The sequence below is a fragment of the Salvelinus fontinalis genome, chromosome 7 (genome assembly GCF_029448725.1).
Source record: "Salvelinus fontinalis isolate EN_2023a chromosome 7, ASM2944872v1, whole genome shotgun sequence".
Classification (NCBI taxonomy): Eukaryota; Metazoa; Chordata; class Actinopteri; order Salmoniformes; family Salmonidae; genus Salvelinus; species Salvelinus fontinalis.
The window spans coordinates 68,507,019-68,531,534 of record NC_074671.1 but is presented as its reverse complement, the minus strand read 5'-3'; the positions used below and the strand labels follow the sequence as shown (position 1 = coordinate 68,531,534).

General features: G+C 40.9%; 1 protein-coding gene across 1 annotated transcript in view; it reads left to right on the top strand.

Annotated features, from left to right (window-relative positions):
* Positions 1-24,516, top strand: part of LOC129860035 (progesterone-induced-blocking factor 1-like) — a 172,523-nt gene that overhangs the window by 79,958 nt on the left and 68,049 nt on the right. Inside the window, exons 10-11 of the mRNA XM_055930361.1 lie at positions 9,285-9,450; positions 10,187-10,337. Of these exons, the coding sequence (XP_055786336.1) occupies positions 9,285-9,450; positions 10,187-10,337 (317 nt within the window). The remainder of the gene's footprint in view (positions 1-9,284; positions 9,451-10,186; positions 10,338-24,516) is intronic.

Below are 24,516 nucleotides of genomic sequence, written 5' to 3'. Positions count from 1 at the left end.
AGAACCCCCAACAGAACACATTTATATACTGGGTCTCTAATGTCAGTGGTTCCAGAACCCCCAACAGAACACATTATATACTGGGTCTCTAATGTCAGTGGTTCCAGAACCCCCAACAGAACACATTATATACTGGGTCTCTAATGCCAGTGGTTCCAGTCCTCCAGAACCCCTAACAGAACACATTATATACTGGGTCTCTAATGTCAGTGGTTCCAGAACCCCCAACAGAACACATTTATATACTGGGTCTCTAATGCCAGTGGTTCCAGAACCCCCAACAGAACACATTATATATTGGGTCTCTAATGCCAGTGGTTCCAGAACCCCCAACAGAACACATTTATATACTGGGTCTCTAATGCCAGTGGTTCCAGAACCCCCAACAGAACACATTTATATACTGGGTCTCTAATTCCAGTGGTTCCAGAACCCCCAACAGAACACATTATATACTGGGTCTCTAATGCTAGAGGTTCCAGAACCCCCAACAGAACACATTATATACTGGGTCTCTAATTCCAGTGGTTCCAGTCCTCCAGAACCCCCAACAGAACACATTTATATACTGGGTCTCTAATGTCAGTGGTTCCAGTCCTCCAGAACCCCTAACAGAACACATTATATACTGGGTCTCTAATGCCAGTGGTTCCAGTCCTCCAGAACCCCTAACAGAACACATTATATACTGGGTCTCTAATGCCAGTGGTTCCAGTCCTCCAGAACCCCCAACAGAACACATTATATACTGGGTCTCTAATGCTAGAGGTTCCAGAACCCCCAACAGAACACATTATATACTGGGTCTCTAATTCCAGTGGTTCCAGAACCCCCAACAGAACACATTTATATACTGGGTCTCTAATGTCAGTGGTTCCAGTCCTCCAGAACCCCTAACAGAACACATTATATACTGGGTCTCTAATGCCAGTGGTTCCAGAACCCCCAACAGAACACATTATATACTGGGTCTCTAATTCCAGTGGTTCCAGAACCCCCAACAGAACACATTTATATACTGGGTCTCTAATGTCAGTGGTTCCAGTCCTCCAGAACCCCTAACAGAACACATTTATATACTGGGTCTCTAATGTCAGTGGTTCCAGTCCTCCAGAACCCCTAACAGAACACATTATATACTGGGTCTCTAATGTCAGTGGTTCCAGTCCTCCAGAACCCCCAACAGAACACATTATATATTGGGTCTCTAATGTCAGTGGTTCCAGAACCCCCAACAGAACACATTATATACTGGGTCTCTAATGCCAGTGGTTCCAGAACCCCCAACAGAACACATTATATACTGGGTCTCTAATTCCAGTGTATTAAGCAACAGTGATGTGGTTTTCAGTGGAAGTATTCTCCTTCCCCGCAGGCCAACACCTGCATTATTCACCTGCCAATAATGATGCTGTCTTTTCACTCTGCCACAAACAGACAGACTTCTTCTATGGTAGTTCGACATTATGGCTTAATTGTTACAGACGCAGTGGTTTATTACCGTGTTACAGTAACACTAGAGAAATGCCACTGGTTGCCACCCCGTGAAAGATCTGCCAGTGTGCCCTTGAGCAAGGCACTTAACCCTAATAGCTCCTGTAAGTCTGCTACAGCGCCTTCGGAAAGTATTCAGACCCCTCGACTTTGTTCTGCACCTTTTGTTTACTGTACAGTCTAATTCTAAAATTGATTCAATAATTTTTTTTACTCATCAATCTACACACAATACCCCATAGTGACATCACAATACCCCATAGTGACATCACAATACCCCATAGTGACATCACAATACCCCATAGTGACATCACAATACCGCATATTGACAAAGCGGAAACAGGGTTTTAGACATTTTTGCAAATATATTAAAAATAAATTAAAAACAGATTATTTTCATAAGTATTCAGACCTTTTGCTATGAGACTTGAAATTGAGCTCAGGTACATCCTGTTTCCATTGATCATCCTTGAGATGTTACTACAACTTGATTGGACTCCACCTGTGGTAAATTAAATTGATTGGACATGATTTGGAAAGGCACACACCTGTCTATATAAGGTCCCACAGTTGTCAGAGCAAAAACCAAGCCATGAGGTCGAAGGAATTGTCCGTAGAGCTCCGAGGCAGGATTGTGTCGAGGCACAGGTCTGGGGAAGGGTACCAAAAAATGTTCTGCAGCATTGAATGTCCCGAAGAACACCGTGGCCGCCATCGTTTTTAAATGGAAGAAGTTTGGAATCACCAAGACTATCTCTGCAGCTCTCCACCAATCAGAGCCTTTGTGGTAGAGTGGCCAGACGGAAGCCAATCCTCAGTAAAAGGCACATGACAGCCCGCTTAGAGTTTGCCTAAAGGCATCTAAAGGACTCTCAGTTCATGAGAAACAAGATTCTCTGGTCTGATGAAACCAAGATTAAACTCTTTGTCCTGAATGCCAAGCGTCACGCCTGGAGGAAACCTGGCACCATCCCTACGGTGAATCATGGTGGTTGTGGCAGCATCATGTTGAGGGGGATGTTTTTCAGCGGCAGGGACTGGGAGACTAGTCAGGATCGAGGCAAAGGTGAACGGAGCAAAGTACAGAGAGGTCCTTGATGGAAACCTGCTCCAGAGAGGTCAGGACCTCAGACTGGGGTGAAGGTTCACCTTCCAACAGGACAACGACCCTAAGCACACAGCCAAGACAACGCAGGAGTGGCTTAGGGACAAGTCTCTGAATGTCCTTGAGTGGCCCAGCCAGAGCCTGGACTTGAACCCGATCAAACATCTCTGGAGAGACCTGAAAATAGCTGTGCAGCGACGCTCCCCATCCAACCTGACAGAGCTTGAGAGGATCTGCAGAGAAGAAGTGGAGAAACTCCCCAAATACAGGTGTGCCAAGCTTGTAGCATCATACCCAAGAAGACTCGAGGCTGTAATCGCTGCCAAAGTTAGTTCAACAAAGTACTGAATAAAAGGTCTGAATACTTATGTAAATGTGATATTTAAAATAAAATAAACAATTGCAAAAATGTCTAAACACATGTTCTTGCTTTATCATTACGGGGTATTATGGGTAGATTGAGGGGGAAAAGTCTAACGTAACAAAATGTGGAAAAAGTCCAGGGGTCTGAATACTTTCCGAATGCCCTGTAAATTACTAAAATGTAGTAGGTATTTTCATCAATTTAAACATTAAACATCATTATTTTGCTATTTGATAATTTTTTTTTTCTTCTACCAGGTAATTTGCCAGCGCTAATTAGATGTGGGCTAACGGAAACCCTGAAGTGTGTAGTGAGAGTGTGTAGTGAGAGTGTGTGTGAGCCCGTGTGAGAGGTGCCATGCCGTGCCATATGCCCTGTCCGGACTTGTCTATGCGGCCACCAGAAACTCATGAGTAAAACCGTAAACTGGTGACTCCCCACCCCAGCTAGTCTCTCTGCGTCAGTGAAAACCTCAAACTGAATACAAATACAAACTGCCAGTCTGATTGAGAAACAACAGTTTATACAGTTGAAGTCGGAAGTTTACATACACCTTAGCCAAATACATTTAAACTCAGTTTTTCCACAATTCCTGACATTTTAATCCTAGTAAAAATTCCCTGTTTTAGGTCAGTTAGGATCACCACTTTATTTTAAGAATGTGAAATGTCAGAATAATAGTAGAGAGAATGATTAATTTCAGCTTTTATTTATTTCATCACGTTCCCAGTAGGTCAGAAGTTTACATACACTCAATTAGTATTTGGTAGCGTTGCCTTTAAATTGTTTAACTTGGGTCAAACGTTTCGGGTAGCCTTCCACAAGCTTCCCACAATAAGTTGGGTGAATTTTGGCCCATTCCTCCTGACAGAGCTGGTGTAACTGAGTCAGGTTTGTAAGCCTCCTTTTTCAGTTCTGCCCACAAATGTTCTATAGGATTGAGGTCAGGGCTTTGTGATGGCCACTCCAATACCTTGACTTGGTCGTCCTTAAGCCATTTGGCCACAACTATGGAAGTATGCTTGGAGTCATAACCTCTAGTTACACATCAGCGCCGATGCAAGACAAGAAGCCGGTTCATAGCAGCAGGAAGTGTAGCAGGAAGTGTAGCAGGAAGTGGAAGTGTGCTTGGGGTCATAACCTCTAGTTACACATCAGCGCCGATGCAGAACAAGAAGCCAGTTCATAGTAGCAGGAAGTGTAGCAGGAAGTGGAAGTGGCAGCAGGATGAGTGAGCAGACTCAGTCAACTTAAATAGACCCAATAAAGGTTGGTGTGATTTGTTCCTAGCCTTGTCTAATTGATGCCGTCTGATACGTCAACCTGAAGCTGGGTTATTTGGGTTTCCCTTCTGAACTGGCTCAGCTTCCTGTCTCACACCCACCAGTCTGATTGAGAAACAACCGTTTCATAGATCAACATAGTCTTACACCCACCAGTCTGATTGAGAAACAACCGTTTCATAGATCAACACAGTCTTACACCCACCAGTCTGATTGAGAAACAACCGTTTCATAGATCAACACAGTCTTACACCCACCAGTCTGATTGAGAAACAACCGTTTCATAGATCAACACAGTCTTACACCCACCAGTCTGATTGAGAAACAACCGTTTCATAGATCAACACAGTCTTACACCCACCAGTCTGATTGAGAAACAACCGTTTCATAGATCAACACAGTCTTACACCCACCAGTCTGATTGAGAAACAACCGTTTCATAGATCAACACAGTCTTACACCCACCAGTCTGATTGAGAAACAACCGTTTCATAGATCAACACAGTCTTACACCCACCAGTCTGATTGAGAAACAACCGTTTCATAGATCAACACAGTCTTACACCCACCAGTCTGATTGAGAAACAACCGTTTCATAGATCAACATAGTCTTACACCCACCAGTCTGATTGAGAAACAACCGTTTCATAGATCAACACAGTCTTACACCCACCAGTCTGATTGAGAAACAACCGTTTCATAGATCAACACAGTCTTACACCCACCAGTCTGATTGAGAAACAACCGTTTCATAGATCAACACAGTCTTACACCCACCAGTCTGATTGAGAAACAACCGTTTCATAGATCAACACAGTCTTACACCCACCAGTCTGATTGAGAAACAACCGTTTCATAGATCAACACAGTCTTACACCCACCAGTCTGATTGAGAAACAACCGTTTCATAGATCAACACAGTCTTACACCCACCAGTCTGATTGAGAAACAACCGTTTCATAGATCAACACAGTCTTACACCCACCAGTCTGATTGAGAAACAACCGTTTCATAGATCAACACAGTCTTACACCCACCAGTCTGATTGAGAAACAACCGTTTCATAGATCAACACAGTCTTACACCCACCAGTCTGATTGAGAAACAACCGTTTCATAGATCAACACAGTCTTACACCCACCAGTCTGATTGAGAAACAACCGTTTCATAGATCAACACAGTCTTACACCCACCAGTCTGATTGAGAAACAACCGTTTCATAGATCAACACAGTCTTACACCCACCAGTCTGATTGAGAAACAACCGTTTCATAGATCAACACAGTCTTACACCCACCAGTCTGATTGAGAAACAACCGTTTCATAGATCAACACAGTCTTACACCCACCAATCTGATTGAGAAACAACCGTTTCATAGATCAACACAGTCTTACACCCACCAATCTGATTGAGAAACAACCGTTTCATAGATCAACATAGTCTTACACCCACCAGTCTGATTGAGAAACAACCGTTTCATAGATCAACACAGTCTCACACCCACCAGTCTGATTGAGAAACAATATGACGTTATTGTGTTTATTATGTTGGTAAATATGGAAGCATTTCCTGTCCAGTATCACTGCAGGTGGTTTGTAGTCAGTGTTAAATATGGAACCATTTCCTGTCCAGTATCACTGCAGGTGGTTTGTAGTCAGTGTTAAATATGGAACCATTTCCTGTCCAGTATCACTGCAGGTGGTTTGTAGTCAGTGTTAAATATGGAACCATTTCCTGTCCAGTATCACTGCAGGTGGTTTGTAGTCAGTGTTAAATATGGAACCATTTCCTGTCCAGTAACACTGCAGGTGGTTTGTAGTCAGTGTTAAATATGGAACCATTTCCTGTCCAGTATCACTGCAGGTAGTTTGTAGTCAGTGTTAAATATGGAACCATTTCCTGTCCAGTATCACTGCAGGTGGTTTGTAGTCAGTGTTAAATATGGAACCATTTCCTGTCCAGTAACACTGCAGGTAGTTTGTAGTCAGTGTTAAATATGTAACCATTTCCTGTCCAGTATCACTGCAGGTGGTTTGTAGTCAGTGTTAAATATGGAACCATTTCCTGTCCAGTATCACTGCAGGTGGTTTGTAGTCAGTGTTAAATATGGAACCATTTCCTGTCCAGTATCACTGCAGGTGGTTTGTAGTCAGTGGTAAATATGGAACCATTTCCTGTAGTTAGTGTTAAATATGGAACCATTTCCTGTCCAGTAACACTGCAGGTGGTTTGTAGTCAGTGTTAAATATGGAACCATTTCCTGTCCTGTATCACTGCAGGTGGTTTGTAGTCAGTGTTAAATATGGAACCATTTCCTGTCCTGTATCACTGCAGGTGGTTTGTAGTCAGTGTTAAATATGGAACCATTTCCTGTCCAGTAACACTGCAGGTGGTTTGTAGTTAGTGTTAAATATGGAACCATTTCCTGTCCAGTATCACTGCAGGTGGTTTGTAGTCAGTGTTAAATATGGAACCATTTCCTGTCCAGTATCACTGCAGGTGGTTTGTAGTCAGTGTTAAATATGGAACCATTTCCTGTCTAGTATCACTGCAGGTGGTTTGTAGTCAGTGTTAAATATGGAACCATTTCCTGTCCAGTATCACTGCAGGTGGTTTGTAGTCAGTGTTAAATATGGAAACATTTCCTGTCCAGTATCACTGCAGGTAGTTTGTAGTCAGTGTTAAATATGGAACCATTTCCTGTCCAGTATCACTGCAGGTGGTTTGTAGTCAGTGTTAAATATGGAACCATTTCCTGTCCAGTATCACTGCAGGTAGTTTGTAGTCAGTGTTAAATATGGAACCATTTCCTGTCCAGTATCACTGCAGGTGGTTTGTAGTCAGTGTTAAATATGGAACCATTTCCTGTAGTCAGTGTTAAATATGGAACCATTTCCTGTCCAGTATCACTGCAGGTGGTTTGTAGTCAGTGTTAAATATGGAACCATTTCCTGTCCAGTAACACTGCAGGTGGTTTGTGGTCAGTGTTAAATATGGAACCATTTCCTGTCCAGTATCACTGCAGGTGGTTTGTAGTCAGTGTTAAATATGGAACCATTTCCTGTAGTCAGTGTTAAATATGGAACCATTTCCTGTCCAGTATCACTGCAGGTGGTTTGTAGTCAGTGTTCAATTTGGAACCATTTCCTGTCCAGTATCACTGCAGGTGGTTTGTAGTCAGTGTTAAATATGGAACCATTTCCTGTCCAGTATCACTGCAGGTGGTTTGTAGTCAGTGTTAAATATGGAACCATTTCCTGTAGTCAGTGTTAAATATGGAACCATTTCCTGTCCAGTATCACTGCAGGTGGTTTGTAGTTAGTGTTAAATATGGAACCATTTCCTGTCCAGTATCACTGCAGGTGGTTTGTAGTCAGTGATACACAAGGCCAATAGAACAGGTTAAATATATATAACTGTGTGTCCCCAGGTTAAATATATATAACTGTGTCTCTGTGTCCCCAGGTTAAATATATATAACTTTGTCTCTGTGTCCCCAGGTTAAATATAAATAACTGTGTGTGTCCCCAGGTTAAATATATATAACTGTGTGTCCCCAGGTTAAATATATATAACTGTGTGTCCCCAGGTTAAATATATATAACTGTGTGTCCTCAGGTTAAATATATATAACTGTGTCTCTGTGTCCTCAGGTTAAATATATATAACTGTGTAACCCCAGGTTAAATATATATAACTGTTTGTCCCCAGGTTAAATATATATAACTGTGTGTCCCCAGGTTAAATATATATAACTGTGTGTCCTCAGGTTAAATATATATAACTGTGTCTCTGTGTCCTCAGGTTAAATATATATAACTGTGTCTCTGTGTCCCCAGGTTAAATATATATAACTGTGTCTCTGTGTCCCCAGGTTAAATATATATAACTGTGTGTCCCCAGGTTAAATATATATAACTGTGTGTCCCCAGGTTAAATATATATAACTGTGTGTCCTCAGGTTAAATATATATAACTGTGTGTCCCCAGGTTAAATATATATAACTGTGTGTCCCCAGGTTAAATATATATAACTGTGTGTCCCCAGGTTAAATATATATAACTGTGTGTCCCCAGGTTAAATATATATAACTGTGTCTCTGTGTCCTCAGGTTAAATATATATAACTGTGTCTCTGTGTCCTCAGGTTAAATATATATAACTGTGTCTCTGTGTCCCCAGGTTAAATATATATAACTGTGTCTCTGTGTCCCCAGGTTAAATATATATAACTCTGTGTGTCCCCAGGTTAAATATATATAACTGTGTCTGTGTCCCCAGGTTAAATATATATAACTGTGTCTCTGTGTCCTCAGGTTAAATATATATAACTGTGTCTCTGTGTCCCCAGGTTAAATATATATAACTGTGTCTCTGTGTCCCCAGGTTAAATATATATAACTGTGTGTCCCCAGGTTAAATATATATAACTGTGTGTCCCCAGGTTAAATATATATAACTGTGTGTCCTCAGGTTAAATATATATAACTGTGTGTCCTCAGGTTAAATATATATAACTGTGTGTCCTCAGGTTAAATATATATAACTGTGTGTCCCCAGGTTAAATATATATAACTGTGTGTCCTCAGGTTAAATATATATAACTGTGTGTCCTCAGGTTAGATATATATAACTGTGTGTCCCCAGGTTAAATATATATAACTGTGTGTCCCCAGGTTAAATATATATAACTGTGTGTCCCCAGGTTAAATATATATAACTGTGTGTCCCCAGGTTAAATATATATAACTGTGTCTCTGTGTCCTCAGGTTAAATATATATAACTGTGTCTCTGTGTCCTCAGGTTAAATATATATAACTGTGTCTCTGTGTCCCCAGGTTAAATATATATAAATGTGTCTCTGTGTCCCCCCAGGGTAAATATATATAACTGTGTCTGTGTCCCCAGGTTAAATATATATAACTGTGTCTGTGTCCCCCCAGGTTAAATATATATAACTGTGTCTGTGTCCCCCCAGGTTAAATATATATAACTCTGTGTCCCCCCAGGTTAAATATATATAACTGTGTCCCCAGGTTCCGTGGGGTCCAGGTGGGGACGGACAGCCGAGTGGCAGAGCTCCTGAACCAGGTGAAGCTGAAGAGCTTTGAGGCGGAGCGCTGTCAGATGGTGCAGGAGGAGACGGCCAGGAACCTGGGACGGTGTCAGATGGAGACAGAGAAACACCAGAAGAAGCTAGAGGTAGGGGTCCCAAATGGTGCCCTATTCCCTATATAGTGCACTACTTTAGACCAGAGCCCTATAGAACCCTATTCCCTATATAGTGCACTACTTTAGACCAGGACCCTATAGAACCCTATTCCCTATATAGTGCACTACTTTAGACTAGGGCCCTAGAGGAGGAACCAGACTACTGGAATCCTTAGCATTTTGGTTGTTAGAACGTCCTAGTAGGGCAGCCCATTAGCTCTGGTCCACGGTGTTACATACAGCCCATTAGCTCTGGTCCAGGGTGTTACTTACAGACCATTATCTCTGGTCCAGGGTGTCACATACAGCCCATTAGCTCTGGTCCAGGGTGTTACATACATCTCATTAGCTCTGGTCCAGGGTGTTACATTCAGCCAATTAGCTCTGGTCCAGGGTGTTACATACATCTCATTAGCTCTGGTCCAGGGTGTTACATTCAGCCAATTAGCTCTGGTCCAGGGTGTTACATTCAGCCCATTAGCTCTGGTCCAGGGTGTTACATACATCTCATTAGCTCTGGTCCAGGGTGTTACATTCAGCCCCTTAGCTCTGGTCCAGGGTGTTACATTCAGCCCCTTAGCTCTCTTACATTGGCTTGCTGAGCCCTGGCCCACAGCTAACTGCCCCTTGTCTTCCATCAGGTGAACCCTGGACCAGAGCTAACTGCCCCTTGTCTTCCATCAGGTGAACCCTGGACCAGAGCTAACTGCCCCTTGTCTTCCATCAGGTCATGACCAAGGAGTTGTACAGGCTGCAGACGGCCTCAAAGAAGCAGATAACGGACCTCCAGGCCCAGAATGCTGAGCACCAGGCCAGACTACAGACCTACGAGAAACTGGAGCAGGAGCTGGACGACGTCACCATGCAGGCTGCTGAAAGTAATGTCCTCAAAACGTTAGGATAGTCACGTTGGCACGACGTTAGAATAATACTAGAGTCATGTTGGCACGACGTTAGAATAATACTAGTCATGTTGGCACGACGTTAGAATAATACTAGAGTCATGTTGGCACGACGTTAGAATAATACTAGAGTCATGTTGGCACGACGTTAGAATAATACTAGAGTCATGTTGGCACGACGTTAGAATAATACTAGAGTCATGTTGGCACGACGTTAGAATAATACTAGAGTCACGTTGGCACGACGTTAGAATAATACTAGAGTCATGTTGGCACGACGTTAGAATAATACTAGAGTCATGTTGGCACGACGTTAGAATAATACTAGAGTCATGTTGGCACGACGTCAGAATAATACTAGAGTCACGTTGGCACGACGTTAGAATAATACTAGAGTCATGTTGGCACGACGTTAGAATAATACTAGAGTCATGTTGGCACGACGTTAGAATAATACTAGAGTCACGTTGGCACGACGTTAGAATAATACTAGAGTCATGTTGGCACGACGTTAGAATAATACTAGTCATGTTGGCACGACGTTAGAATAATACTAGAGTCACGTTGGCACGACGTTAGAATAATACTAGTCATGTTGGCACGACGTTAGAATAATACTAGTCATGTTGGCACGACGTTAGAATAATACTAGTCACGTTGGCACGACGTTAGAATAATACTAGAGTCATGTTGGCACGACGTTAGAATAATACTAGTCATGTTGGCACGACGTTAGAATAATACTAGAGTCATGTTGGCACGACGTTAGAATAATACTAGAGTCATGTTGGCACGACGTTAGAATAATACTAGAGTCATGTTGGCACGACGTTAGAATAATACTAGAGTCATGTTGGCACGACGTTAGAATAATACTAGAGTCATGTTGGCACGACGTTAGAATAATACTAGAGTCATGTTGGCACGACGTTAGAATAATACTAGAGTCACGTTGGCACGACGTTAGAATAATACTAGAGTCATGTTGGCACGACGTTAGAATAATACTAGAGTCATGTTGGCACGACGTTAGAATAATACTAGTCATGTTGGCACGACGTTAGAATAATACTAGTCATGTTGGCACGACGTTAGAATAATACTAGAGTCATGTTGGCACGACGTTAGAATAATACTAGAGTCATGTTGGCACGACGTTAGAATAATACTAGTCATGTTGGCACGACGTTAGAATAATACTAGTCATGTTGGCACGACGTTAGAATAATACTAGTCATGTTGGCACGACGTTAGAATAATACTAGAGTCATGTTGGCACGACGTTAGAATAATACTAGTCATGTTGGCACGACGTTAGAATAATACTAGAGTCATGTTGGCACGACGTTAGAATAATACTAGAGTCATGTTGGCACGACGTTAGAATAATACTAGTCATGTTGGCACGACGTTAGAATAATACTAGTCATGTTGGCACGACGTTAGAATAATACTAGTCATGTTGGCACGATGTTAGAATAATACTAGAGTCATGTTGGCACGACGTTAGAATAATACTAGAGTCATGTTGGCACGACGTTAGAATAATACTAGTCATGTTGGCACGACGTTAGAATAATACTAGAGTCATGTTGGCACGACGTTAGAATAATACTAGAGTCACGTTGGCACGACGTTAGAATAATACTAGTCATGTTGGCACGACGTTAGAATAATACTAGTCATGTTGGCACGACGTTAGAATAATACTAGTCATGTTGGCACGACGTTAGAATAATACTAGAGTCATGTTGGCACGACGTTAGAATAATACTAGAGTCATGTTGGCACGACGTTAGAATAATACTAGAGTCGTGTTGGCACGACGTTAGAATAATACTAGTCATGTTGGCACGACGTTAGAATAATACTAGAGTCACGTTGGCACGACGTTAGAATAATACTAGAGTCACGTTGGCACGACGTTAGAATAATACTAGAGTCATGTTGGCACGACGTTAGAATAATACTAGTCATGTTGGCACGACGTTAGAATAATACTAGAGTCACGTTGGCACGACGTTAGAATAATACTAGAGTCATGTTGGCACGACGTTAGAATAATACTAGTCACGTTGGCACGACGTTAGAATAATACTAGAGTCATGTTGGCACGACGTTAGAATAATACTAGAGTCACGTTGGCACGACGTTAGAATAATACTAGTCATGTTGGCACGACGTTAGAATAATACTAGTCATGTTGGCACGACGTTAGAATAATACTAGAGTCACGTTGGCACGACGTTAGAATAATACTAGTCATGTTGGCACGACGTTAGAATAATACTAGAGTCATGTTGGCACGACGTTAGAATAATACTAGAGTCATGTTGGCACGACGTTAGAATAATACTAGAGTCATGTTGGCACGACGTTAGAATAATACTAGAGTCATGTTGGCACGACGTTAGAATAATACTAGAGTCACGTTGGCACGACGTTAGAATAATACTAGTCATGTTGGCACGACGTTAGAATAATACTAGAGTCATGTTGGCACGACGTTAGAATAATACTAGAGTCATGTTGGCACGACGTTAGAATAATACTAGAGTCACGTTGGCACGACGTTAGAATAATACTAGTCATGTTGGCACGACGTTATAATAATACTAGAGTCATGTTGGCACAACGTTAGAATAATACTAGAGTCACGTTGGCACGACGTTAGAATAATACTAGAGTCATGTTGGCACAACGTTAGAATAATACTAGAGTCACGTTGGCACGACGTTAGAATAATACTGGTCATGTTGGCACAACGTTAGAATAATACTAGAGTCATGTTGGCACGACGTTAGAATAATACTAGTCATGTTGGCACGACGTTAGAATAATACTAGAGTCATGTTGGCACAACGTTAGAATAATACTAGAGTCATGTTGGCACGGCGTTAGAATAATACTAGAGTCATGTTGGCACGACGTTAGAATAATACTAGATTCATGTTGGCACGACGTTAGAATAATACTAGAGTCATGTTGGCACAACGTTAGAATAATACTAGAGTCATGTTGGCACGACGTTAGAATAATACTAGAGTCACGTTGATACGACGTTAGAATAATACTAGAGTCATGTTGGCACGACGTTAGAATAATACTAGAGTCACGTTGGCACGACGTTAGAATAATACTAGAGTCATGTTGGCACGACGTTAGAATAATACTAGAGTCATGTTGGCACGACGTTAGAATAATACTAGAGTCATGTTGGCACGACGTTAGAATAATACTAGAGTCATGTTGGCACGACGTTAGAATAATACTAGAGTCATGTTGGCACGACGTTAGAATAATACTAGAGTCATGTTGGCACGACGTTAGAATAATACTAGAGTCATGTTGGCACGACGTTAGAATAATACTAGAGTCATGTTGGCACGACGTTAGAATAATACTAGAGTCATGTTGGCACGACGTTAGAATAATACTAGAGTCACGTTGGCACGACGTTAGAATAATACTAGAGTCATGTTGGCACGACGTTAGAATAATACTAGAGTCACGTTGGCACGACGTTAGAATAATACTAGAGTCATGTTGGCACGACGTTAGAATAATACTAGTCATGTTGGCACGACGTTAGAATAATACTAGCCACGTTGGCACGACGTTAGAATAATACTAGTCATGTTGGCACGACGTTAGAATAATACTAGAGTCATGTTGGCACGACGTTAGAATAATACTAGAGTCATTTTGGCACGACGTTAGAATAATACTAGAGTCATGTTGGCACGACGTTAGAATAATACTAGAGTCATGTTGGCACGACGTTAGAATAATACTAGAGTCATGTTGGCACGACGTTAGAATAATACTAGAGCCACGTTGGCACGACGTTAGAATAATACTAGTCATGTTGGCACGACGTTAGAATAATACTAGTCATGTTGGCACGACGTTAGAATAATACTAGAGTCATGTTGGCACGACGTTAGAATAATACTAGTCATGTTGGCACGACGTTAGAATAATACTAGAGTCATGTTGGCACGACGTTAGAATAATACTAGAGTCACGTTGGCACGACGTTAGAATAATACTAGTCATGTTGGCACGACGTTAGAATAATACTAGAGTCACGTTGGCACGACGTTAGAATAATACTAGAGTCACGTTGGCACGACGTTAGAATAATACTAGAGTCACGTTGGCACGACGTTAGAATAATACTAGAGTCACGTTGGCACGACGTTAGAATAATACTAGAGTCATGTTGGCACGACGTTAGAATAATACTAGTCATGTTGGCACGACGTTAGAATAATACTAGAGTCATGTTGGCACGACGTTAGAATAATACTAGTCATGTTGGCACGACGTTAGAATAATACTAGAGTCATGTTGGCACGACGTTAGAATAATACTAGTCATGTTGGCACGACGTTAGAATAATACTAGAGTCATGTTGGCACGACGTTAGAATAATACTAGAGTCATGTTGGCACGACGTTAGAATAATACTAGTCATGTTGGCACGACGTTAGAATAATACTAGAGTCATGTTGGCACGACGTTAGAATAATACTAGAGTCATGTTGGCACGACGTTAGAATAATACTAGTCATGTTGGCACGACGTTAGAATAATACTAGTCATGTTGGCACGACGTTAGAATAATACTAGAGTCATGTTGGCACGACGTTAGAATAATACTAGAGTCATGTTGGCACGACGTTAGAATAATACTAGTCATGTTGGCACGACGTTAGAATAATACTAGTCATGTTGGCACGACGTTAGAATAATACTAGAGTCATGTTGGCACGACGTTAGAATAATACTAGAGTCATGTTGGCACGACGTTAGAATAATACTAGAGTCACGTTGGCACGACGTTAGAATAATACTAGAGTCATGTTGGCACGACGTTAGAATAATACTAGCCACGTTGGCACGACGTTAGAATAATACTAGTCATGTTGGCACGACGTTAGAATAATACTAGTCATGTTGGCACGACGTTAGAATAATACTAGAGTCACGTTGGCACGACGTTAGAATAATACTAGAGTCATGTTGGCACGACGATAGAATAATACTAGAGTCACGTTGGCACGACGTTAGAATAATACTAGAGTCATGTTGGCACGACGTTAGAATAATACTAGTCATGTTGTCACGACGTTAGAATAATACTAGAGTCATGTTGGCACGACGTTAGAATAATACTAGTCATGTTGGCACGACGTTAGAATAATACTAGAGTCATGTTGGCACGACGTTAGAATAATACTAGAGTCATGTTGGCACGACGTTAGAATAATACTAGAGTCATGTTGGCACGACGTTAGAATAATACTAGAGTCATGTTGGCACGACGTTAGAATAATACTAGTCATGTTGGCACGACGTTAGAATAATACTAGAGTCATGTTGGCACGACGTTAGAATAATACTAGAGTCACGTTGGCACGACGTTAGAATAATACCAGAGTCATGTTGGCACGACGTTAGAATAATACTAGTCATGTTGGCACGACGTTAGAATAATACTAGTCATGTTGGCACGACGTTAGAATAATACTAGAGTCACGTTGGCACGACGTTAGAATAATACTAGAGTCATGTTGCCACGACGTTAGAATAATACTAGAGTCATGTTGGCACGACGTTAGAATAATACTAGAGTCACGTTGGCACGACGTTAGAATAATACTAGAGTCATGTTGCCACGACGTTAGAATAATACTAGTCATGTTGGCACAACGTTAGAATAATACTAGAGTCATGTTGGCACGACGTTAGAATAATACTAGTCATGTTGGAACGACGTTAGAATAATACTAGTCATGTTGGCACGACGTTAGAATAATACTAGAGTCATGTTGGCATGACGTTAGAATAATACTAGAGTCATGTTGGCACGACGTTAGAATAATACTAGAGTCATGTTGGCACGACGTTAGAATAATACTAGAGTCACGTTGGCACGACGTTAGAATAATACTAGAGTCATGTTGGCACGACGTTAGAATAATACTAGTCACGTTGGCACGACGTTAGAATAATACTAGTCATGTTGGCACGACGTTAGAATAATACTAGAGTCACGTTGGCACGACGTTAGAATAATACTAGTCATGTTGGCACGACGTTAGAATAACACTAGTCATGTTGGCACGACGTTAGAATAATACTAGTCATGTTGGCACGACGTTAGAATAATACTAGAGTCATGTTGGCACGACGTTAGAATAATACTAGTCATGTTGGCACGACGTTAGAATAATACTAGTCATGTTGGCACGACGTTAGAATAATACTAGAGTCACGTTGGCACGACGTTAGAATAATACTAGTCATGTTGGCACGACGTTAGAATAATACTAGTCATGTTGGCACGACGTTAGAATAATACTAGAGTCACGTTGGCACGACGTTAGAATAATACTAGTCATGTTGGCACGACGTTAGAATAATACTAGAGTCATGTTGGCACGACGTTAGAATAATACTAGAGTCATGTTGGCACGACGTTAAAATAATACTAGAGTCATGTTGGCACGACGTTAGAATAATACTAGAGTCATGTTGGCACGACGTTAGAATAATACTAGAGTCATGTTGGCACGACGTTAGAATAATACTAGTCATGTTGGCACGACGTTAGAATAATACTAGAGTCATGTTGGCACGACGTTAGAATAATACTAGAGTCATGTTGCCACGACGTTAGAATAATACTAGAGTCATGTTGGCACGACGTTAGAATAATACTAGAGTCATGTTGGCACGACGTTAGAATAATACTAGAGTCATGTTGGCACGACGTTAGAATAATACTAGAGTCATGTTGGCACGACGTTAGAATAATACTAGAGTCATGTTGGCACGACGTTAGAATAATACTAGAGTCATGTTGGCACGACGTTAGAATAATACTAGAGTCATGTTGGCACGACGTTAGAATAATACTAGAGTCATGTTGCCACGACGTTAGAATAATACTAGAGTCACGTTGGCACGACGTTAGAATAATACTAGAGTCACGTTGGCACGACGTTAGAATAATACTAGAGTCATGTTGGCACGACGTTAGAATAATACTAGAGTCATGTTGGCACGACGTTAGAATAATACTAGTCATGTTGGCACGACGTTAGAATAATACTAGAGTCATGTTGGCACGACGTTAGAATAATACTAGTCATGTTGGCACGACGTTAGAATAATACTAGAGTCATGTTGGCACGACGTTAGAATAATACTAGAGTCATGTTGGCACGACGTTAGAATAATACTAGAGTCATGTTGGCACGACGTTAGAATAATACTAGAGTCATGTTGGCACGACGTTAGAATAATACTAGAGTCATGTTGGCACGACGTTAGAATAATACTAGAGTCATGTTGGCACGACGTTAGAATAATACTAGTCATGTTGGCACGACGTTAGAATAATACTAGTCATGTTGGCACGATGTTAGAATAATACTAGAGTCATGTTGGCACGACGTTAGAATAATACTAGAGTCATGTTGGCACGACGTTAGAATAATACTAGAGTCATGTTGGCACGACGTTAGAATAATACTAGTCATGTTGGCACGATGTTAGAATAATACTAGAGTCACGTTGGCACGACGTTAGAATAATACTAGAGTCATGTTGGCACGACGTTAGAATAATACTAGAGTCATGTTGGCACGACGTTAGAATAATACTAGTCATGTTGGCACGATGTTAGAATAATACTAGAGTCACGTTGGCACGACGTTAGAATAATACTAGAGTCACGTTGGCACGACGTTAGAATAATACTAGAGTCATGTTGGCACGACGTTAGAATAATACTAGTCATGTTGGCACGACGTTAGAATAATACTAGAGTCACGTTGGCACGACGTTAGAATAATACTAGAGTCATGTTGGCACGACGTTAGAATAATACTAGTCATGTTGGCACGACGTTAGAATAATACTAGTCATGTTGGCACGATGTTAGAATAATACTAGAGTCACGTTGGCACGACGTTAGAATAATACTAGTCATGTTGGCACGACGTTAGAATAATACTAGAGTCATGTTGGCACGACGTTAGAATAATACTAGAGTCATGTTGGCACGACGTTAGAATAATACTAGTCATGTTGGCACGACGTTAGAATAATACTAGAGTCATGTTGGCACGGCGTTAGAATAATACTAGAGTCACGTTGGCACGACGTTAGAATAATACTAGTCATGTTGGCACGACGTTAGAATAATACTAGTCATGTTGGCACGATGTTAGAATAATACTAGAGTCACGTTGGCACGACGTTAGAATAATACTAGAGTCATGTTGGCACGACGTTAGAATAATACTAGTCATGTTGGCACGACGTTAGAATAATACTAGTCATGTTGGCACGATGTTAGAATAATACTAGAGTCACGTTGGCACGACGTTAGAATAATACTAGAGTCATGTTGGCACGACGTTAGAATAATACTAGTCATGTTGGCACGATGTTAGAATAATACTAGAGTCACGTTGGCACGACGTTAGAATAATACTAGAGTCACGTTGGCACGACGTTAGAATAATACTAGAGTCATGTTGGCACGACGTTAGAATAATACTAGAGTCACGTTGGCACGACGTTAGAATAATACTAGAGTCACGTTGGCACGACGTTAGAATAATACTTGTCATGTTGGCACGACGTTAGAATAATACTAGAGTCATGTTGGCACGACGTTAGAATAATACTAGTCATGTTGGCACGACGTTAGAATAATACTAGAGTCATGTTGGCACGACGTTAGAATAATACTAGAGTCATGTTGGCACGACGTTAGAATAATACTAGAGTCACGTTGGCACGACGTTAGAATAATACTAGTCATGTTGGCACGACGTTAGAATAATACTAGTCATGTTGGCACGACGTTAGAATAATACTAGAGTCATGTTGGCACGACGTTAGAATAATACTAGAGTCATGTTGGCACGACGTTAGAATAATACTAGAGTCATGTTGGCACGACGTTAGAATAATACTAGAGTCATGTTGGCACGACGTTAGAATAATACTAGAGTCATGTTGGCACGACGTTAGAATAATACTAGAGTCATGTTGGCACGACGTTAGAATAATACTAGAGTCATGTTGGCACGACGTTAGAATAATACTAGAGTCATGTTGGCACGACGTTAGAATAATACTAGAGTCATGTTGGCACGACGTTAGAATAATACTAGTCATGTTGGCACGACGTTAGAATAATACTAGAGTCATGTTGGCACGACGTTAGAATAATACTAGAGTCATGTTGGCACGACGTTAGAATAATACTAGAGTCATGTTGGCACGACGTTAGAATAATACTAGTCATGTTGGCACGACGTTAGAATAATACTAGAGTCATGTTGGCACGACGTTAGAATAATACTAGAGTCATGTTGGCACGACGTTAGAATAATACTAGTCATGTTGGCACGACGTTAGAATAATACTAGAGTCATGTTGGCACGGCGTTAGAATAATACTAGAGTCACGTTGGCACGACGTTAGAATAATACTAGTCATGTTGGCACGACGTTAGAATAATACTAGTCATGTTGGCACGATGTTAGAATAATACTAGAGTCACGTTGGCACGACGTTAGAATAATACTAGAGTCATGTTGGCACGACGTTAGAATAATACTAGTCATGTTGGCACGACGTTAGAATAATACTAGTCATGTTGGCACGATGTTAGAATAATACTAGAGTCACGTTGGCACGACGTTAGAATAATACTAGAGTCATGTTGGCACGACGTTAGAATAATACTAGTCATGTTGGCACGATGTTAGAATAATACTAGAGTCACGTTGGCACGACGTTAGAATAATACTAGAGTCACGTTGGCACGACGTTAGAATAATACTAGAGTCATGTTGGCACGACGTTAGAATAATACTAGTCATGTTGGCACGACGTTAGAATAATACTAGAGTCACGTTGGCACGACGTTAGAATAATACTAGAGTCATGTTGGCACGACGTTAGAATAATACTAGAGTCACGTTGGCACGACGTTAGAATAATACTAGAGTCATGTTGGCACGACGTTAGAATAATACTAGAGTCATGTTGGCACGACGTTAGAATAATACTAGAGTCATGTTGGCACGACGTTAGAATAATACTAGAGTCATGTTGGCACGACGTTAGAATAATACTAGAGTCATGTTGGCACGACGTTAGAATAATACTAGAGTCATGTTGGCACGACGTTAGAATAATACTAGAGTCATGTTGCCACGACGTTAGAATAATACTAGAGTCACGTTGGCACGACGTTAGAATAATACTAGAGTCACGTTGGCACGACGTTAGAATAATACTAGAGTCATGTTGGCACGACGTTAGAATAATACTAGAGTCATGTTGGCACGACGTTAGAATAATACTAGTCATGTTGGCACGACGTTAGAATAATACTAGAGTCATGTTGGCACGACGTTAGAATAATACTAGTCATGTTGGCACGACGTTAGAATAATACTAGAGTCATGTTGGCACGACGTTAGAATAATACTAGAGTCATGTTGGCACGACGTTAGAATAATACTAGAGTCATGTTGGCACGACGTTAGAATAATACTAGAGTCATGTTGGCACGACGTTAGAATAATACTAGAGTCATGTTGGCACGACGTTAGAATAATACTAGAGTCATGTTGGCACGACGTTAGAATAATACTAGTCATGTTGGCACGACGTTAGAATAATACTAGTCATGTTGGCACGATGTTAGAATAATACTAGAGTCATGTTGGCACGACGTTAGAATAATACTAGAGTCATGTTGGCACGACGTTAGAATAATACTAGAGTCATGTTGGCACGACGTTAGAATAATACTAGTCATGTTGGCACGATGTTAGAATAATACTAGAGTCACGTTGGCACGACGTTAGAATAATACTAGAGTCATGTTGGCACGACGTTAGAATAATACTAGAGTCATGTTGGCACGACGTTAGAATAATACTAGTCATGTTGGCACGATGTTAGAATAATACTAGAGTCACGTTGGCACGACGTTAGAATAATACTAGAGTCACGTTGGCACGACGTTAGAATAATACTAGAGTCATGTTGGCACGACGTTAGAATAATACTAGTCATGTTGGCACGACGTTAGAATAATACTAGAGTCACGTTGGCACGACGTTAGAATAATACTAGAGTCATGTTGGCACGACGTTAGAATAATACTAGTCATGTTGGCACGACGTTAGAATAATACTAGTCATGTTGGCACGATGTTAGAATAATACTAGAGTCACGTTGGCACGACGTTAGAATAATACTAGTCATGTTGGCACGACGTTAGAATAATACTAGAGTCATGTTGGCACGACGTTAGAATAATACTAGAGTCATGTTGGCACGACGTTAGAATAATACTAGTCATGTTGGCACGACGTTAGAATAATACTAGAGTCATGTTGGCACGGCGTTAGAATAATACTAGAGTCACGTTGGCACGACGTTAGAATAATACTAGTCATGTTGGCACGACGTTAGAATAATACTAGTCATGTTGGCACGATGTTAGAATAATACTAGAGTCACGTTGGCACGACGTTAGAATAATACTAGAGTCATGTTGGCACGACGTTAGAATAATACTAGTCATGTTGGCACGACGTTAGAATAATACTAGTCATGTTGGCACGATGTTAGAATAATACTAGAGTCACGTTGGCACGACGTTAGAATAATACTAGAGTCATGTTGGCACGACGTTAGAATAATACTAGTCATGTTGGCACGATGTTAGAATAATACTAGAGTCACGTTGGCACGACGTTAGAATAATACTAGAGTCACGTTGGCACGACGTTAGAATAATACTAGAGTCATGTTGGCACGACGTTAGAATAATACTAGTCATGTTGGCACGACGTTAGAATAATACTAGAGTCACGTTGGCACGACGTTAGAATAATACTAGAGTCATGTTGGCACGACGTTAGAATAATACTAGAGTCACGTTGGCACGACGTTAGAATAATACTAGAGTCATGTTGGCACGACGTTAGAATAATACTAGAGTCATGTTGGCACGACGTTAGAATAATACTAGAGTCATGTTGGCACGACGTTAGAATAATACTAGAGTCATGTTGGCACGACGTTAGAATAATACTAGAGTCATGTTGGCACGACGTTAGAATAATACTAGTCATGTTGGCACGACGTTAGAATAATACTAGAGTCACGTTGGCACGACGTTAGAATAATACTAGAGTCACGTTGGCACGACGTTAGAATAATACTAGTCATGTTGGCACGACGTTAGAATAATACTAGAGTCATGTTGGCACGACGTTAGAATAATACTAGTCATGTTGGCACGACGTTAGAATAATACTAGAGTCATGTTGGCACGACGTTAGAATAATACTAGAGTCATGTTGGCACGACGTTAGAATAATACTAGAGTCACGTTGGCACGACGTTAGAATAATACTAGTCATGTTGGCACGACGTTAGAATAATACTAGTCATGTTGGCACGACGTTAGAATAATACTAGAGTCATGTTGGCACGACGTTAGAATAATACTAGAGTCATGTTGGCACGACGTTAGAATAATACTAGAGTCATGTTGGCACGACGTTAGAATAATACTAGAGTCATGTTGGCACGACGTTAGAATAATACTAGAGTCATGTTGGCACGACGTTAGAATAATACTAGAGTCATGTTGGCACGACGTTAGAATAATACTAGAGTCATGTTGGCACGACGTTAGAATAATACTAGAGTCATGTTGGCACGACGTTAGAATAATACTAGAGTCATGTTGGCACGACGTTAGAATAATACTAGTCATGTTGGCACGACGTTAGAATAATACTAGAGTCATGTTGGCACGACGTTAGAATAATACTAGAGTCATGTTGGCACGACGTTAGAATAATACTAGAGTCATGTTGGCACGACGTTAGAATAATACTAGAGTCATGTTGGCACGACGTTAGAATAATACTAGAGTCATGTTGGCACGACGTTAGAATAATACTAGTCATGTTGGCACGACGTTAGAATAATACTAGAGTCATGTTGGCACGACGTTAGAATAATACTAGAGTCATGTTGGCACGACGTTAGAATAATACTAGAGTCATGTTGGCACGACGTTAGAATAATACTAGTCACGTTGGCACGACGTTAGAATAATACTAGAGTCACGTTGGCACGACGTTAGAATAATACTAGTCACGTTGGCACGACGTTAGAATAATACTAGAGTCACGTTGGCACGACGTTAGAATAATACTAGAGTCATGTTGGCACGACGTTAGAATAATACTAGAGTCATGTTGGCACGACGTTAGAATAATACTAGAGTCACGTTGGCACGACGTTAGAATAATACTAGAGTCACGTTGGCACGACGTTAGAATAATACTAGAGTCATGTTGGCACGACGTTAGAATAATACTAGAGTCATGTTGGCACGACGTTAGAATAATACTAGTCATGTTGGCACGACGTTAGAATAATACTAGAGTCATGTTGGCACGACGTTAGAATAATACTAGAGTCATGTTGGCACGACGTTAGAATAATACTAGAGTCACGTTGGCACGACGTTAGAATAATACTAGTCATGTTGGCACGACGTTAGAATAATACTAGTCATGTTGGCACGACGTTAGAATAATACTAGAGTCATGTTGGCACGACGTTAGAATAATACTAGAGTCATGTTGGCACGACGTTAGAATAATACTAGAGTCACGTTGGCACGACGTTAGAATAATACTAGAGTCATGTTGGCACGACGTTAGAATAATACTAGAGTCATGTTGGCACGACGTTAGAATAATACTAGAGTCATGTTGGCACGACGTTAGAATAATACTAGAGTCACGTTGGCACGACGTTAGAATAATACTAGAGTCATGTTGGCACGACGTTAGAATAATACTAGAGTCATGTTGGCACGACGTTAGAATAATACTAGAGTCATGTTGGCACGACGTTAGAATAATACTAGAGTCATGTTGGCACGACGTTAGAATAATACTAGAGTCATGTTGGCACGACGTTAGAATAATACTAGTCATGTTGGCACGACGTTAGAATAATACTAGAGTCATGTTGGCACGACGTTAGAATAATACTAGAGTCACGTTGGCACGAC